Source organism: Rhipicephalus microplus, chromosome 1, assembly GCF_043290135.1.
Source record: "Rhipicephalus microplus isolate Deutch F79 chromosome 1, USDA_Rmic, whole genome shotgun sequence".
Lineage (NCBI taxonomy): Eukaryota > Metazoa > Arthropoda > Arachnida > Ixodida > Ixodidae > Rhipicephalus > Rhipicephalus microplus.
The window spans coordinates 131,902,933-131,922,487 of NC_134700.1; the positions used below are offsets into that span (position 1 = coordinate 131,902,933).

Here is a 19,555-nt window from a genome sequence, read left to right on the forward strand (position 1 = left end):
CCGGCCCGAATCATTTGAAGGAACACCAGTTTCCGAAGCCGCTCGGTATGCGGAAGATTGTCGACAATTAGCTCGCGCCCTTACAACCCAAGAACAAGGGCTACAAAAATTTTGTCACGACAATGGACAGTCCCACTACCAGTTTTCGCCCAACTGTCTTGTTTGGCTGTGGGTGCCTCCCACTGCTGCTCCTGGTACACCTACAAAGTTCGTCAGCAGGTACCATGGGCCTTATCGCGTCATAGAAGAAACTTCCGCTGCAAACTACCTCATCGAGCCCCTCACGGCCACTGCGGACCTGCGTCGCCGAGGCCGCGAAATCGTACATGTGGATCGCCTCAAACCATATCACGAACCACTTGTCCTCACGACACCTTAGAACACCTACTTGGCTCCGTCTTCAGCTAGGGGGAAATATGTTATGATGAATGTAGTGGCTCATACATAGCTCGGAAAACACATCGTCAGTGCTAAGCACGAGACTCTCGCGCCGAACGTTATCGCTGCTTGCGCTGGCTAGGTCTACACTGCTACCTAGTTTCAAATAATATATATATATATATATATATATATATATATCCAATCCTGATGAAGACCAGACCCTAGGCCGAAACGTCGAAATAAACCACGTTGTGGCCGCTCACGGAGGATCTACTGGACTATATCCAACGCTACGGCATAACCACCATGTCTGCATATATATATATATATATATATATATATATATATATATATATATATATATATATATATATATATATATATATATATATATATATATATATATATATATATATATATATAGAGTGACACTTGCAAAATGAAAAACTGTGTAATGGTGGACGTTTTGATCAAAAAATATCTTCATCGAGACGAAATTTAGCAGGCATCGATGCGCTTTTCTATTGTCGTCCTCTGAAACAAGCGAGAGAAAAAAGGACAATGTGAAAAAAAGAAAATCGAAGAAATGGAGATAAAACAAATAAACTATCGCCAAATGTCAACGTGCACATTATTTTACATTCGCACCACACGTGTTTCTCCGTGTACCGACAAAAAAAAGTGTAATAGGCGAACGAACAAGAAATACGTAATATATACACACTGCCCCTGCATTCTTTGTAAAGTCTCGCCCGTTCGGCTGCCCTCGCCTCAAGCTTGTCACTAGATTTATTTGAGAAATTAAGTGACTGTGACTAAAACTTATGCATTTCAACTCTCATATCTGCTTTGCAGGAAATGTCGTTCGTGTAAGTGTATACAGGCAACACCAGCTTTTCAATCTAGCCTGAATGTGTCTCATCGCCAATTCTCCAACGTAATTCGTGATCTATTATAGTATTTAACGTATTCTGGAAGCATACTACACTAGAATGTCCTGGAATTGTTTTAATACGAAGATTTATTCTCTAATTTAAACATTGTCCCAAATAACTTGCATGTATAGGTCTACTTCACAGCAAATAGACGCAATGTTAACACCAATAAAATGCAGTGAAAACAGCTCTCTGTAGGTAACAAGCTTCACCTTCACAGCATCGTGAAACAAGATGTAGACGGTCGTAAACATTTCGGAATTGTCTCAGATTCACACATGATATGAAAAAATAAGGCGCCCGATCTCATACAAAGGTTGGCTGGTTCAAGTTTGCTCGATCCTAATGCCACTATATATTTCTTTCTAATACCCGTCACGGTGGGCCGGTGGTTATGCTGCTTGGCTGCTGATCCTAAGTTCGCGTGATCTCATCCCAACTGCAGCAGCCGCATTTTCCGTGTAAGCGAAGATGCTTGAGACACGTGTCGATAAAATTAGGAGCACGTTAAAAGATACCAGATGGCCGAAATTCGCTTAGCCCCCCCCCCCCCCGTGCAGCCTTTTTAGTATCATTATTTTGGGAGTTAAAGCCAAATATTAGAAATAAAACTGTTCAATTTTTATGCAAAACTACAAGTAGTTCTTCTAAATTTGCATCATGACATTTGTCGACAGAATTTTGAAGATTTTTTATACTTTTGCCTTTCACTTCACTTTCAATACCCAGACTCGTCGACTCTTCAGTGGACGTCGTCCCACAAGTCAGCCGATTGATCTAGTCGAAGATTCAAGTCGGTTTGAACCTCCACCGCTGAACTGGAACACGATGGTGTCTGTGGTAGATGTAACGAAAGTAAGTTTTCTGCACTCAGTTTTCTTTTAGGGCGTGGCTAACTAATTTTATCACCAAAGTCACTGCACTTCATGAAACATTTCATATGACTGCATTAATGAGATAATACGATTCGGTGACAGGCCTTAGCCTGCTTGGCACCCGTTTTTTGGGAAGCCAGCGCTGGCTAGGTGGCGCGCCTAAAATTTAGACAATGCGTCGCCCAGGCAAGCTGGCTGAGAACAAGCAAGATGGAGAGAGCAGCCGCGATGTGTACTAGGGGCAAGTTTTACTGTGCCCTCGTACATGTCGCAAGCTCCGAAACCCATGAGTATAGTGAACTATGATTTGATCTAGTGGCGTGACCGGCAGGCCGCGGCTGCTGTCTCAGTGGTCCAAAACGACATGGACGGCTGCTAGGATTTCTCGTGGCGCCACGGCGCCTATTCATGCCGTGTGCGCGAGGTGAGCGCCCGCCGGCGGCGTCTTCTCTGAATAGCGCGGGAACGCGGGAGTCAATCGGTGCGTGGGCGTGAGTATGTGTGTGGGTTTGGCGCGTTGAGCCACCGCTACCTGAAGAAACGTCGTCAAGGACTGGAACTCTACCGCATATGTGAACGGGCTGACGACGTTTGTTGTGTTGTGCGCTGTGGTTGCACACGACGCAACCGATGCCGGCATCCGGTGACGCGTTCGCATCGTCATTGCAGTCGCTGCAGCACTACTGTGCTTCCACGAGAAACAACGAATGTTGCATCGTTCATTGTGTGCCGTCGGGCTGTTCCGAGTTGTGATGTGCGCTGCTTGTGGTTGTGTTCACGTTTGTTGGTGAGTGACCACATTGCGAGCAGATGCGGTGCTAAGGAAGTGTTGTTGTGTTCACATTTCTGTGCAAACCGCGAATCTGGGCCGCGAGTGCATGTATTTGTATTTTCGACTGACCAAGGCGTGAGACGTGTCAGCTCAACAAAACATGAAAAAGGAAATATGCTGCTTTTCTTTCATTTCGTGTATTGTGTCACATCTATCCCCGTGTTATTCCTTGTGGCTTTTATGCCGTGCGCGCGTTTAGAAGTACGTGAAAGGCCAATACCATAAACGGGAAGAATAATGCTGTCGCTTTTAGAGGACAAGCTCTTTCTAGCGGCACCCGTTCGTCCCTCGCTGCCATTGTAGTAGTGTGTAACGAATATAACATTTGGACCTCCAAGGTGGTACCGGTGAGAGATTTCGTCTTTGCGTTGTTGAACAGTAAAAGATAGTGCTCGATGTACTACATGCCTATAGCTGCTAAGGGGGAATGACAGACAAGAGAATTCGGCTTTTAGTTAACGCCCACGCTGCGAATTTTTTATGGTTCAACAACGCACAGAAGACAAGAAATGGTTGCTACATTATACTCGCTGAGCGTAACTTCCCAGGTTTTAAAAATTTTAGCGAGCGTTGGACTACAGTGCCATGAATACAGTGAACTAGTATATACCATGAACTCGAGGTGGTTTAAGGTGGAAAGAATACACGAAGCACAAGCCGTAAGAAAATGTGCGTGTGCATCTTTTCGTTCAGACCTTGGGATGTCCGCTGGATGGCGGTGCTTCTATATGAGGAATATATGATGAAAAAATGCGAGATGGTGATACTTGAAGTGTTGAATAGGTGGACGAACGGACACACAGGCAGATGCATGGACGGACGCACGGATGGCTGCATAGATGGATGGACGTATGAACGGACTTAGGAGCGGATGCATGGACGAAAGCAGGGACGGACGCACACATGAACGTGCGCACGCACGAACAGACGCACGCACCGACGGCCGGGTGGACGCACGGGCGGCCACATAGACGGACGCATGGATGGACGGAAGCAAGAACCAATGGACGGACGGATGCTTCGCCCAACTATCCTCCACTCCGTGGATATGCTGCCATTTTTTTATATTTCTCCGGACCTTGTGCGTGTTTCTCAACAAGTGTTCTTGCTGGACGCCTACCACGCTCTTGTTGGTTGCGGGCCGCATAAGAGGCGAAGCCGATGAGCGTCTCTTGCAGGCCGGATTATTGCATTTCTAGTTCTAACAAGCTATTCTACAGCACGTGTGCTGGTGCCATCTGCTGCATTCTCTCGCCAGTACCGGGGTGGAGTCTGTACTTTCTGAGATATCGCGCACCAGCAAACATGTACCTCGCGACATATCGAATCAGAAAACGGATTCTCATTGCTTTGCTCCAGGTTGTCCAATCGGTAACTGGGACGCTCCAAAGGCGTCGCTGTTTTCAGCTCCCAGATATGATGATCTCCACAGAAAGTGGGAGCGCAACTTCCGGAGGGCTGACGGGTCTCTGACCGAAACTTCAGTGGTGTGCGAGTACCATTTCAAGCCAAGACGCATCTTGCACAATTGTGTGCCCTTGATAAACAACAGTGAAGTGCAGATTCCCCGAGGAAAACCGTCGCTGGTTCCAGACAGTGGCGGATACAGAGGGGGGTGGATAGGGGTGATCGCCTTCTCCCCCTCACTTCAGTGCTCGTTGTCCACCGCCTATATGCGATTAAGGCACGTGAGTGAAACCACTGTGAGCATTCATTAACAGTATTCATGCTATAAGGCGGCTTTTCTGCTTGTAAAAGCAAAAAGTCATGACCATGCCACCCTCTCCTATGTTATTTCAGGCAAGTGCCCCGCCCCCCTAAAGTGTGTGGCTGGATGTGCCCCTGGTTCCAGATGCCGTGCCAATGCTTTTGCCAGGTTGTCCACGCCGTACCTAAACTCGTAATTTTACGTTTCCATGAACCAGAAAGCAAACGCGCGTTACGAGTAACCACATCCACAGCTCTGAAGGAGTCAGCGACGGCCCGACAACGCAGCTGAAGTTGGCATGGATAGGTGGATTGATATGGCTGTACCCTTGAAGTTGGCATGGATGGGTGGATTGATATGGCTAGTGCCACCAAGCCGTTATACTTAGTGTAGCAAAAGCTAGATTAATTTTTCCCTTGAAATAGTGGGGTTGAGGGCTCGTACTTTGCAGTGAAGGGTTTAATTTACACTCGTGCCTTGACTTCAGCCACCAATCAAATAACTTTCTTCTAGTTAATTCTACCCGCTTAAAGTCTATTTTGCCCTCACTCTCCCTAAACCCCAGTGCTTTCAAAAACTCTGCGCCATCAACCTGAACTACAGGGTGAAGCCCTTTACAGAATATTATCAAGTGTTCGGCAGTGTACTCTTTTTCTCCACACGCACTGCATACCGTGTCTACTCCTTCGTATTTGGCCCGATATGTCTTGCTTCGCAATACTCCCGTCCTTGTCTCAAACAGTAAAGAACTACCCCGAGTATTATGATAGATCCTTTCCTTGGCAATTTCATGCTTAAATGTTCGAAAGATCTCCAGTGCGAACTTCTTAATCATGCCAATTCTCCACATATCGGCCTCAGCTTCCTTCACCTTCTTCTTAACCGATAATTCTTTTCAGTTTGGCCCCCTGCTGTTTTCTAAGTATGTACCAGTCAATTTTCGGGTTCGCTTCCCTATTTTTTATCGACATTCTTCATGTACAAGCAGCTTCATACCTTCCTAGCCCAACGCTCCTCCCCCATTTCTCTCAATCGCTTCTCAAATTTTATCTTGCTGCTTGCTTCCCTGCCCTCAAATGATGTCCAGCCCATATCACCTTGTACTCCCTGATTTGGTGTATTCCCTTGAGCTCCCAAGGCAAGCCTACCTATTCCACGTTGCCTAATTTCTAATCTTGCTTGAACTTCTGATCTCATGCACAAGACCGCATTGTCGAATGTCAGACCAGGAACCATGAGCCCTTTCCATATGCCTCTCACAACATCATACCTATTGTAATTCCACCGTGCCCTGTTTTTCATCACTGCTGCATTCCTGTTACCTTTATTCAGCACGTATATTTCGTGTTCTCTTAGGTACTCGGCCCCATTGCTTATCGATACACCCAGATATTTGTATTTATTTGTTATCTCTAGCGTGACCTCCTGTATTCTAAGCTCACTACCTTCATTATCATTAAAAATTATGACTGCTGATTTTTCCTTACTGAATCTGAAATCTAACCTATCTTTCTCATTACCACAGATGTCCATCGATCTCTACAAATCTTCCTTGTCGGCCATTAGTACTATATCATCTGCGTACATCAATGCTGGTAGTGCCTGTTCAATGAGTTTTTCTTGTTTGACAAAAAGGTAGGTTGAAGCCCAGTCCACTTCCTTCTAATTTGGCCTCTAATCTTTGTAGGTACATCGTGTAAAACAAGGGTGACAGAGGCCAACCCTGCTTAAGCCCCTGTTTTACCTCTGCTGGCTTGAATACCTGTTTTCCCACTTTATACCTGCCTTCTTACCTTTATAGATATCCTTTAAAAGATTAGTGTGTCCAGTATTCCCCACAAGTCCTCTTGAACCACGCTATCGCACGCTCCCTTGATATACAAAAATACTAGCCACTGGGGCCTGTGTTCCTTTTTTTCTATTTTGAAGCACTGCGTCAGTGAGAACAGATTGTCTTCCAACCTCCTGTGTTTCCGAAACCCATTGTGCAGTTCACCCAGCACCCCTCATTCTCTATCCATGCTTGCAGTCTTTCCTTTATAATCTGCATCGCCAGCCTGTAGACCACAGATGTCACTGTTATAGGACGGTAGTTGTTTATGTCAGCTTTGTCCCCCTGTTCTTTATAGATCATGCTCATCCTGCTAAGTTTCCATCCATCGGGCACTTCACCATCGATTATTACTTTGCCTACTCCATCTCTCAAAGCATGCTTAGACTTCGAACCTAGCCCCGCCGTGGTGGTCTAGTGGCTAAGGTACTCGGCTGCTGACCCGCAGGTTGCGGGTTCAAATCCCGGCTGCGGCGGCTGCGTTTCCGATGGAGGCGGAAATGTTGTAGACCCGTGTGCTCAGATTGGGGTGCACGTTAAAGAACCCCAGGTGGTCGAAATTTCCGGAGCCTTCCACTACGGCGTCTCTCATAATCATATGGTGGTTTTGGGACGTTAAACCCCACATATCAGACTTCGAACCTAATGTCTTTATCAGCATAATTGGAATGCCATCTGGGCCTGTTCATGTGCTACTAGGAACCCTCTTCTCAGCCCTTTCCCACTTCGTTGTGAAAATGAAGCCATTGCACCATTTTGAAAGACATGAAAGTATTATCGGTGCCACCTGCGGCATCCACGTGAAATCTGACGCTGGAGCCCAGCCGGTCACACCGCACGAACGCCATGCAGCACAACCACCGGCTTTGCCCGATGTGCGTTGTGTTGTAGTTACTTTGAAACGCGCAACACCAGGGAAAATGGAGACACTTCGGTGAAAACTGTGAAGCAGCGGGCGAGCAGCAATGCCAACAATTATTCCCCTCTAGTGTTTCAGTGATGGAGTGAGCGCGCTCAGATACCTTCACGAGACTGTGTTGTAGAAAGTGCGGACGCTGTCCGATGTGAAGGAAGTCTATGCCATGGAAGAAACAGTTTCACCTTTCGATGTTGCACAAGCATTGTACGAGTAACCTTACAGGTAAGTTTGTTCAAATAGCGCTTGCGAAGCTCGACGCAGTGTGCAGGATGCAAGTCACGCGTCCGCTTTGAAGTAAAATTGCCAAGCTCGTCAGAGTGATCGACAGACGCTCGTTACCTCGTGATCAAGAAAGAAAGCCCTCTTTATTGTTTCTTCGTGAAATATATACAGTCAGAATGATCACATGACTCCTGTGATTACCGGATAAAGGAAACCAAGATAGCGCGTGTCTTGGCGCTTGTCTCTGGAGCAGGCGGCCTCGGAATGTAGCAGGATGACGTCACATCTTCCCCGTTTTATAAGCTTCGTGGGCCTGCCAAAAAGGAAAGCATTTCAGAAATTAATCATCAATACCAAGTCTTTTCGGAGCTCGCATGAAGCGCCCATATCGCGTCGTTTTTTGCTCAGGACTTGAAGTTTTGTTCTATGAACGAGGCTCTTTGATGTCAGACGACTTGGTAGCTACGATGTCTTTGTCCGTCGCGTCCGTTGGCTCGCTGTTTCGTGGATGCTGCTCCATCCTTACGGGGCTTGTTTCTCCTCCGTGTGGGAGAAGGAAGAGATGACACCTGTTTCTGCGCACGGGTTTTCCTTCAGTTTGGACCCAGTAGGATGTCGGTTTTTTAGAAGGACGAAGGACCGTGCCCTCGGCGCCTCTGTCTTTGAGCCATACTTGAGTGCCTGCAGATAGACAGGGAAGAGGCCTCGCAGCATGACGTTTGTCAAAATACATCTTTTGTTTTTGTCTGTATTTTTCGTCTTGCTCTTTCCAAGAAGCCTTTACTACTTCTGGCTTTAGCGCAGATGGTGTCCAGGGTACTTTTGAGCGTAAACGGCGGCTCATTAGCAGCTGCACAGGACTATAGCCGGATGGACCCGGCGTGTTTCTATAGTTCAGCAATGTGATGTAGGGGTCCTCTGCCTTCTTCAAAAGTCTTTTAAGAGTCCCTACCATGCGCTCAGCTTACCCGTTATCTTGAGGGTAACGAGGACGTGTTGTGACATGCCTAAAGCCGTAGTTTCTTGCAAAATCAGCAAACGTGAATGAGATGAATTGTGGTCCATTGTCTGATATTACCGTTTGCGGTATCCCATGTCTGGCAAAGCAGCTTTTCAGGCGCTGGATGACCGCCTTCGACGACGTTCCTCGATCCAGCAGGGCCAGCTCAGGATACCTGGAGGGATAATAAACAATGGCAAGATAGACATCTCCTTTCATCTCAAATAAATCAATTCCGACTTTCTGCCATGGCAGCTCCGTTGTTTCCGGTGGAATCATTGGTTCGGAAAATTGGGTACGCTCTGTGGCGCATGCTTGGCAGTTGGCCACGGTTTGTGCAATATCTTTGCTAATTCCTGGCCACCAGAGAGATTCTTTAGCGCTTGCGCGGCAGCGTGCAATTCCCTGGTGTCCCTCGTGAACCCTCCGAAGCATTTCTTTCCGTAGCGCTCGTGGAATCACCAGACTTGAGTCCTTCAAAAGAAGCTGCTTGCATACCGTGATGTTACCACGATGCGCCCAGAATGGCTTGAGAAGTTTCGGTGTGTAGTGCTTAGCGGGCCTACCTTGCATACAAGCTTCGAGCAACGACGCACATTCGGGGTCGTTTGCTTGCTCTGAGCGTATGCGTTCGAGCATGTCGTCAGAGAACGCATACTGAACGACTCCCGCCACGTGAGCCGAAACGTCTGCTTCAGACAACTCTCCGACCGAAAGCGCAGTGTTCATCACTCTCGTGCGAGAAAGTGTGTCCGCCGTAGCAATGCTTTTCCCCGGGACGTGTGTTAGCGTGAACGAGTACCGCATAAGACGCATTCTGAACCTTTGAATTCTTGGCGGTAGAGAATCAAGAGGATCTCGACCCAGTAGCAGGAGGAGAAGCTTGTGATCCGTCTCAAATAGGAACGTGAGGCCTCTTAGGAATTCGTCGAAGCGTTTCGCAGCTCAAGTTAAAGCTAATGCTTCTTTTTCGATCTGTAAATACCTCTGCTCTGTTTTTGTGAGTGATCTGGAGGCATATGCAACAGGACGTCTCTCACCAAATGGCTGATCCTAAAGGAGTACTGCGCGAACCCCTAGTGAAGACGCGTCCGCCGATACAATTGTCGAGTACCGGGGGTTGTACCTCGCCAGGCATCTGTCTGAGCTGAGAGTGGTCTTGATCTTCTCAAAAGCTGTCTCTTGTTGAGGTCCCCAAAACCAGTCGCTGTCCTTGTTGAGGAGGCTGCGTAAAGGAGCATACATCGAAGCTGCATCTGGTAAAAACCTTGCGAGATGGTTGATCATACCTAACAAGGATTGAACCTCAGCAACGTTTTGGGGTCTGGGCAATTGCTTGATTGCTCTAACTTTCCCGGGGTCTTGACGCACGCCGTTGGCATCAAAGATCATCCCCAAGAATGCGACCTGTTTAACTGAGAAACAACACTTTTCCCTGTTAATTGTTACGCCTGCTTGTTGAAATCGTTCGAGGACGTTACAAAGCCGCTTGTCGTGTTTCACTTGGGTCTTGCCGTACACCAGGATGTCATCCATGTAGTTCAGTACGCCGTCTAGGCCTTCTAGGACTTGCGAGAGCTTTCTTTGAAAAATTTCAGGTGCGGATGTAATCCCGAACGGCAACCTGCGGTAGCAGTGCCGCCCGTACGGCGTAATGAACGTCGTGAGCTTTTGACATTCCTCGGAAAGCCTAATCTGGTAGAAAGCAGAATGCGCGTCTAGTTGAGAGAAGACTTTGGCTTTCTGGAAGCTTCCCATAACTTGCTCAATTGTTGGCAGTTGATGACGCTCTCGTCTGACGAACTGGTTCAGTTGAGTAAAGTCAACGCAGATCCTTACTGCTCCAGACGGCTTCATTACAGAAACGATAGGCGTGCACCATTCTGTCGGTTCTTTGACCTTCTGTATCATTCCTTCTCGTTATAGCCTGTCCAGTTCTTCTTTGACTTTTTTTTATGGGAATAGGAACCCGTCGCGGTTAGACAGACTGTACGGGATTGCATGTGGCACAAGGCCTGTGGTGTGTTCTCCCGATATGGTACCCGTGCCTTGGAATATCTTGGGATACTTGCTTCCTATATTGTTAGCAGTGTCTAATTCATCTAGGAAGCGAACAATTCCCAGAGCTTTTATGGCTGGTAGTCCCAACAAGGGCGTGCGCAAGTTCTGCACGACGTAAATGGTTTGTTGTGAAAAGCTGTCTTTCCAATATATTTTAGCGCCAAACTTTCCGCTCGTATGGATGCTAGTATTCTTAGGTCCTTTAAGATTGGCTGCGTTTTTCAGAGAAGGCGGAAGAAACGAATAATTTTCACCGACGACTGTCGCTTCGGCTCCCGTATCTACTTTCATGCGGAGTGTCTGGTCGTTTATCTTTACCGTGACGAAATGCTCAGATTGTGTGTTCGCACACTGCTCGACCGTGCCTATAAACTTGCCATCAGATTCGGCGATGCTATCGAGATTTGTGTCTCTTTGCTTCTTTTTTCGGCATGCCTTTTCATAGTGGCCCAACTTCCGGCAAAATCTGCACGTTTCTTTTTGCGCTAGACACTTGTTTCGCGAGTGAAATGGTCCGGCACAATAACTGCAGTTATTTTGATGATAAGTGGGCTTCTGACAGCGAGTAAACGCGCTCTTTGCAGCGGCTTTCTTGATCTTTACTGCAGCGACGCAACCTTCTGGGACTGTGCCCTCATGCTCCTTTAGTTCTGCTTGCTGTTGCTTTACGGTTTCGCTCGTACGCGCTCTTGCCAAAGCAGTGGCCATCGTTAGTTTGGGGTCCATCTGAAGTTCTTCCGAAAGAACCTGGTCCCATAGTCCTACTACGAAGCGGTTTCTTATTAGGCGTTTTTTCATGCCTGCAAACTCGCATCTGTCGGCTAACTTGCTAAGCTCGGTTGCGAACTGGTCTACTGTTTCTCCCTGTTGTTGGCGGCGTAGATTGAAGCGAGCACTTTCGTAGACTATGTTCTTGGTGTGGACAAAGTAGTCGTTAAATTTAGACTTTACGAGCTTGAAGTTCTTCATTTTTTCGTCTTTCACGTTTAGCGACGGATGAATTTTTCTCGACTTTCTGCCCATAGTATAGAGAAGAGTCCTTACTTAAACTTCGTCTTTTTCACACGTAGCCCGAATGCGAATCTGTAGTCGTCAAATTCGTCCATTTAGGCGGGCCAGTCCGCTGCGTTCTGGAAGTCGAAGGGCTTAGGAGGCTTGATTCCCGTCATTCTGAAGCGTTGTCGCTGATACGGCTTGTTCTCGTAGACGCAGCTGCCAGTCGCTCGCTTGTTGACGGGGCCGTTGAAGCGCTAGTTGGCTACATCGGAACCACTTCTGACACCATGTCAAGCTCGTCAGAGTGATCGACAGACGCTCGTTACCTCGTGACCAAGAAAAAAAGCCCTCTTTAATGTTTCGTCATGAAATATATACAGTCAGAATGATCACCTGACTCCCGTGATAACCGGATAAAGGATACTAAGATAGCGCGTGTCTTGGCGCTTGTCTCTGGAGCAGGCGGCCACGGAATGCAGCAAGATGACGTCACAAAATTAGTTGTTTCTCAGTCAGCACTGGAGTAGCATTCGGCCCAGTGACAGATGTTTTGAGTGGGAACATAGTTACGTATTCGGTAGTCGAAGCTCTTCCACTATGTAATACAGAATTTCTTTCGCTACGCACGTTCTTTCACGATGTTTTCAACGGCTATCGTGAACTCATAAAATGCTCGTATCGCAGTCTTAAAAATGAGAGTTGATTCATTGATATATGGGGTTGAACGCCCCAACAACACCATACGTTTATGACACACACCATAGTGGAGGGCTCCGGAAATTTCGACCACCTGGGATTCTTTAACGTTCACCCAGTACTGAGCCGACGGGCCTACATTTAAAATAGGTTTTTTTTGAAAAGTGACGGAGAAATATGAAATGAATCTCTAAGGCAACCTTCGCATTAAAAGCCAGTGTAAAGCGGAGATCAGTGGTGTTAGCGGAAATGCAAGCAGGTCGCAGCATTTGTGCTTTTGATGAACTCGACTCGCCGTCATCTGCAGACCGTTGAAAGCTTGCCGTCAGCCGTCGTTAAGCCTGACACTTAAATAAAAGATGCCTTTGAATAACCTGGTGGCAATTAACTTTGCATTGGTTTCGTTGTTGGCATGCAGTGTGGGATCACTGATCATTGATGGAGCATGCGTAGAGCATCACAGCTTTTCTAGGAGTCTTCGTCTTGTAAGCTGTATGAAACTGTGCATGTGACAGTCAGATATAATACCGTAATAACTGGAATGTGACGTTAGGCTTGTTATTTCTTTTAAATATTTGCTACTAAAGCCAATCCTTGCATAGCGAGTACCGAAAATCAAATTTTTCTTTCTAAACATTAATATGTCACCCCTGGAGCTACAATTGTCACTGTAATAAATCGAATAAACACGGTGTGTGTAATACACAGCGTGATTCCTACGCAAACTTTTTCATATGCGTTCTTGAACGTTTTCAAGGCAAGCTATATTAAAAATACTTGTGAATATTTTCAGAGCAGCAACCCATGTGCATTGATGAAAATCGATGCCGGAGGAAGTCAACTATACATGCTCTGCATTATTTCTTCCTGTTAATAAATTTTTTCGTGGTTGGGGCATTTGTGAATACAACAATAACGCCAGTGTCGAAGTTTCTGTTTTCTAGTCCAATCATTGCGCATGGCGGCATGGTTCACGTTAGCATTTGTGTGTACCCCCGAAAGTTTCTAGCTGCACTCGACAGGGCGGCGCTCCATGTCTGTAGAAACTCCAACGCTGGTTCCCAATAGGCGTCCTTTTCGGTAATTTAGGGGTGAAGCTTCTTATGCACTAGGGCAGTCAATCCCTCTGGCGTAGCCAGCACAGCGTATCTTCAGACAGACAAGCAGACGGACGCTTCGCCCCGCTCACTATCATTTACTCCTTGGATATGGTGATGTTTTGTATTTCTTTTAATCCAAAGAAATTTTTGTAAGGGAAAAAAATTGCCCCGTGTCTGCCTGTTCTACTGCAAATGTCGTCTAAAGACGATAGTCTTGCCTCTGGAGAAAGTGAACAGAAGGTTTATTTGATGTCCTGCGGGAGAAAATCAGCGAATCGTATTCTGGAGGTGCTGCGCTAGAGAGTATCGATCCATGCAGCGAAGGCGAACGAGCGCATTGAGGAACGTTAGACACGAGCGCCATCTGGTAGTTATCTTCGAAAAAGAAGGAAGGTGTGGGCGCCTGTCTCGGAGGGGATAAAGTGTAGAACGCAAAGCGACGGGCTGGTGCCACCACCGTGTCGTGCTAGCAAAGCGTTGAAAACTTGTGCCTTTTTGAGATTTGCGTTGCATTGTCAGCGTAGCGTGATAAATGCTACGGTCCTTAAAATTATTTATGTATGCATTCTCTAGTATAAAGACACACATACAAAATATGAGCGTGTTGTTATGGTGACTCGTGTATGCCCAATAATTGGTTTTCAATTGACAATCACACAAGTATGAACGCTGAAACTTGTGGAATATTGGTGGGCGCTGTAGAATTGGTGGGCATTTTAGGGTATCTTTTGGGCTATTTGAGAGTATCGTTACGGCAGACAAACAGACAGATGTAGAGACTTACAGTGAGACCAAAATTTTTGCGTAGAAGCACCCCTAGAAACATTATTGTCTTTGAAAACTCTTGCATTGCATTAAGGTTTCACAATTGCTAGCAATAGCTAATGAAACGAAGAAAGTTCCTTGAGTTCTGAGAACGCTGCATCCACGTTAAGAATATCGTGAACATGTTTTATTACTATATATATAATGACAGATTCGATGCCTCCTTTGGAATAATTGCCTAAGGGGATGTCCGCGATAGCGTTAAAAAGCTTGTTTCGCAGAAATTCCGGTGCTGACGTCGTAGATTGAGAGCGAAAAGAACCGATATTGTGCGTGACCGAAAAATTAAGAAGGATGAAAATAAATAATAAATAATTGCGGGTCTAAGTGGGGATTGCATCCAGGTCATTCGCGTGGCAAGTGCGTGTTTTACCGCAGAGCTGATTGCGAATACAGTGAAAATAAATTCTTGTGCTTGGAAATGCAGTGAAAGCAACATTCATGCTTTACAAACACTCGCGTCTTTTATACATATTTCATAATAAAACATAAAGTATTGAAGAAATAATGCATAGTACAAGTGTACATTGCCATGGGGTGAAATAACATGTGAATATCATAACCACTTGACTGTTTTAATGTCAGTCACCGACTACAAAAAACAAACACGTTACAGCGCCCATTTCCTTAAGGCCAGATTGTGGGTGCATTGCAAGTTCGCAAGGATTTCATTCACTAAGTTCTTCAAGTACGCACTAAGGACTGCTATCGCGTTCAAATATTGAAGGTGAAGCTTAAGGGCACTCTAATTTTTTTACTGCAGTTTTATTTGTAAGTTTCACATGACCTCAACATTAATATAGTGAGATATAATGAGGCTGGCGAATAGAATTCCTGCTGTTCAACTAGGCTACATCAGTTCGAGTACCATATATCACTGAACTTTCGAAAAAAAAGGAACGAATGACTAACTTGTAGTTTCATTCTTTTTTCTTCACTCTTTCGAAGCCAAACAAGCAGCCCAGCAAGCGTTTAATATAGCGAAATACTCATACAAGAACACCGTTATATTGTAAATGAAACCTACAAAGGTTAAGACAAAACGTGCCGGATATATACAGCAGTGCCTTGGACACTTCATTGTGGCTCGGCGTGTGATATTTTGTGTTATGCAAGGGCGAAATACCGCTCTAATGAACAGAGAACCCTAATCATTCAGGGGCGAACGTTTTAGTAAAGAAAAATACAGACGCACGTCATGCAAGCAACACCAAAACCGTGTTCAAGTATCCGATAACACGACTCTGAATCGTCAACAGAGCGTCAACGCTATGCAGCGTAGTGGCATGCAACTTGAAGTATGCCTCTATCATACGTTCACAATGTTCGCAATACTGCTCCTTTTCAGGGTTTTGGATCGACGACTTCTCTTAATCACGTTTCTGCGGACGTCTACAGGGGCCAAATTACTGTGCTGCTTGGACACAATGGAGCTGGGAAAACTACACTTATGAATGTGGTCGCAGGTAGGCGAAACTCTGAGTTCGTTGACAGCAATATTTGCAACAGGAAAATTACAATAAAAAATCTTCAAGTGCTCCATTTTTTCCAATTAGTTCGATTATACCGAAATTGAATGAAGAGTGGAATGATTCCTCATCATTTTGAATGGTGGGCTCGCTCTTAGAGATGTTACGCAACAGCCTGATACGTGCAAAAATGAAGCGGGGCGATTAGATCAAATCCGTTGGAATCAACCATAGGTGCGGCTCTTGCATTTAAATGTAAACGCAATGCTAGTTTACTGTGCACTAAGATTTAGGTGCATGTTGCGCCAACCAAAGTAGTTGAAACTTAGCGAACCGTCCACTTTAGCATCTGATGTACATCAACATGATCACATTACTGAAAATGCGTCCTTTGATAGTAACAGAAATATCTGGTGACCTCAGCTTTCTCTTTGTCACTGAGAGAACAAAGCTTGCGTGACATTAAGAATTAAAAAAGCTTTTGCTAATGATCATCGCAGCTTTCACATACAGGTGCACCACAAGTTATTTTAACTGTTTCGACATTCGGACACATACAAAAAAGGGGAGGTTACATTCATGAAGCTTAACTAAGCTGCCTGAAGCAATTAATCCAGAATATTTTCTAGAGCAAGTCGCAAGTTGTTATGCACGTGTTTGTACCACGAAGTGGCAACAAAAAAACCACAAGGATTTTCTTATGGCTGCGTGTGTCGCTTGCTACGAACAATATTCTTTCTTTCTCCTCTACATGGTCCTTCTCGACATTTCACGCTTCGGCAAAATTTGCGACACTTGTACTACTCGCGCTATATGTTATGTGTCTCGCTCCCGCGAAGGAATGCTCTTGCCCGATTCTGGAGAAGTCATCATAGATGGCGTGGACGTGGTCAACTTTCCGGAGAAGGCGCGCCAAATCGTCAGCTTCTGCCAACACAAGAGCCTCTTTTTTCCTGATCTCACAGTGTGGGAGCATTTGGCATTCTACGCTACGGTAAGTGCGACTATAAATTCCGCACTTGCGAGAAAAGTGGCAACTATGTATTAGTACTAAAATACAAAGATTGAAGAATTGCAATGAAAACTTAGAAAATCTGTAGAATGCGAGAAGCCATTGCTACCAACTGCTCTTAAGAAAATGGCAAGCAATGATAAAAAAAGTCGAAAGTTTTTTGAAATGCTCTGCGTGGTTTGTTCGTGCATTGAATGTGTTTTTTTGTATACGCTTGATCAGTGATGTTGGCGCCATTACTGCCACAGCTCATGACGGGCTGAACTACGTATAAATAAATAATAATATATGCGAAAGTAATAGTAGGAATAATAATCGATAGGATAAGGAGGGGTCACTTTTAACGAAAAGTGACATGGTTGAACAACGTTTCAGAGTGATAGCTTGTGAACCTCACGGCTCCACGCTCCTGCTCCTCCTCCTTCTTCTTCCTGCTAGCCGGTTTCTAGCAAATATGCAAGGTCAGCCTCTTTGCTAGGAGTAACTAGCGAATCTGCAATTGCACCACGAGACACTGCGGTTATGCTGCTCGACGCCATCGTGCGCGAAACGCTCAGTGAAGTTGGATGTGCCGAGTGCCCCTGGCGAGGGGCACCAAAGAGTGGCCTGGCCGCCGTTGTTCGTTAGCGAGAACGCGCCGTATTAGGGTTTCGCTCAAGCTGCTTGGTCTACGTTGTTACTACAGGTGATGGGGAACGGCATGGCGTGGTCTTGGTGGAGATTCAAAGTCACATTCAGAACAGCTGTTTCCTTAGCGAGGGGTGTCCGCCTGAGGCAATAGAGCTATTGCAATGACAGCGAGCCCTGTTCTTCTGCAGTTTATCTTAGCATATTCTTGCATTTATCAATTCTCAGCCTCTGGTGAAACGAGCAAAAATAAGGAAGCAAAGTCACGTTACCTATAGCTCAGGCAGGTGGCAACATTTGCGCGGCAGTGCGCCTGCATTTGTTCACAATATAATAAAAGGCACCTTGTGGTATCGTTTCCAGAAGGAGCAATAATTGAATGATTTTTGCGGTTAAGTGAAGAATACTGATGTACCTGGACACAACAAACGTGTTCATTTTTTGTGTTATGTGTATATTTGCAATTATAACAACACAGACGTTGAGAAAAAGGAGGGAATTAGAAATTGCGGGCAATAGTAAGATAGAAGATGCTGCTGTAATCAAAGCATCAACACCAGGACATGTGACAAGTCTGCTTGCCCAAAGATCGCCTCCGCTGGTATTTCGGTCAGTGATTTCTCAGAATATTACGTTTAGTTTCTGTGAAACTTAGAATCTGGTATGCATGGAATGATTTTAGATATCAATGTAGTAAAATTGGAAGGGAATCAGCGCACGGAAGTGACAAAGCACTTGCGAAATCAGATCGTAACATTATCGTGCATGACAAAGTTGTAGCAGGAATGGGAACAATGTTTTCAGATCAATTGAATCACGCCAGGGGTTGCACATAAACTATAAGTCTGATAAAGGTGCACCTTTTCTCAATTAATATTGGAAGGTAAAACCCGCAAAAGTTTCAAAATTACATTTACGGGCTTTTTAATTTGCTTATAATGCTGTTCTTTGCAGTCCCGGAATTCAGAAAGAGCAACAGTACGCAAAAAAATTATCTCTTCATGAGTCTCGATGCCTTCGCTGAGTACGAAATTCGTTGCCTATGTCATCTTGAAATTGTCGTACGTTTCATTGTATTTTACAAACAATATCTTAAAGAGCACAAACTAACGATAATGCCGCGAAGTTTCTTTTCTGATCCTTTGATCTCTAGTCAGTTTTTCGCAAGTTTCTGCACGAAAAGTTGTCGAATGCCACCATGAGTGTCAATATCGCTAGCTGGAAACAAAGAGAGAGCATGGCAGATAAATGTTCGAGCGAACGAATTGGCTTTTATGTTTTTTTCAGGTACAAGAGCGTAGGAGGGCCTTAATCCCGAAGCGGGTTTCACATGCCCTCAAACAAGCCCGCCTCGTTGAAAAGGCAGACTGCCTCTGTGGGGCCCTATCGGGAGGACAGAAACAGCGCCTAAGTATCGCAATCGCAACTCTATCGAAACCAAAGGTACACTTTGAATATGCGCTTTTTGTCCAAAGGCTCTCGAGGCTATACGCTTAGTACATGCACAGGCTTGCATTAGTACCTACGTAGGTAGACAGGGGGCCGTACAGGTGACCTGGATATATGCACACCACAACTGGTACCCTCCGTTTTTTGGTGCTCACGAATTATTCCTCTAAATAGATTGAACAATGAATTTTCTGTTTCGTTCACCCTATATTGAAAATTGGAATTATTAATAACTGCATGGTAACGTACGGCGACAAGGGGCATTTACGTGAAAAGTTGTACCATGTCTTGTTTTTACTTTTTTTGGTTATCTTTTGAAATGAGTGAGCCAATATTATAAAATGAAGTGCAACATTGCTTACGCTCAAAAGCCAGAGTGCGATAATGAGGTAAGCCACAGTAGTAGACTTTCAAATGATTTTTGCGAGCTCATGTTAAACTAGCAAGCGTGCTAGAAAACTTATGACCAGGGACGTTGTTGCCTATCAGCCCAATTAAAATATCGGCGTTCCCGCAGAATGGTACTTACTTGTTCTCATCTTGTGCAGCTGCAGGATGGCATACCTGTCATTTCACCGTGACTTGCACTGACTCATTCACATGAACTTTAACTAGAG

At 45.4% G+C, this 19,555-nt stretch overlaps 1 protein-coding gene and 1 pseudogene across 1 annotated transcript in view; one reads left to right on the forward strand and one right to left on the reverse strand.

The window, feature by feature from the left end:
* The window catches only part of LOC142798476 (uncharacterized), a 55,252-nt gene that overhangs the window by 16,922 nt on the left and 18,775 nt on the right, over positions 1 to 19,555 (forward strand). The window contains exons 4-7 of the mRNA XM_075887381.1: positions 2,046 to 2,171; positions 15,730 to 15,847; positions 16,690 to 16,844; positions 18,777 to 18,932. Of these exons, the coding sequence (XP_075743496.1) occupies positions 2,046 to 2,171; positions 15,730 to 15,847; positions 16,690 to 16,844; positions 18,777 to 18,932 (555 nt within the window). The remainder of the gene's footprint in view (positions 1 to 2,045; positions 2,172 to 15,729; positions 15,848 to 16,689; positions 16,845 to 18,776; positions 18,933 to 19,555) is intronic.
* LOC142770991 (uncharacterized) lies at positions 9,757 to 12,018 on the reverse strand (annotated as a pseudogene).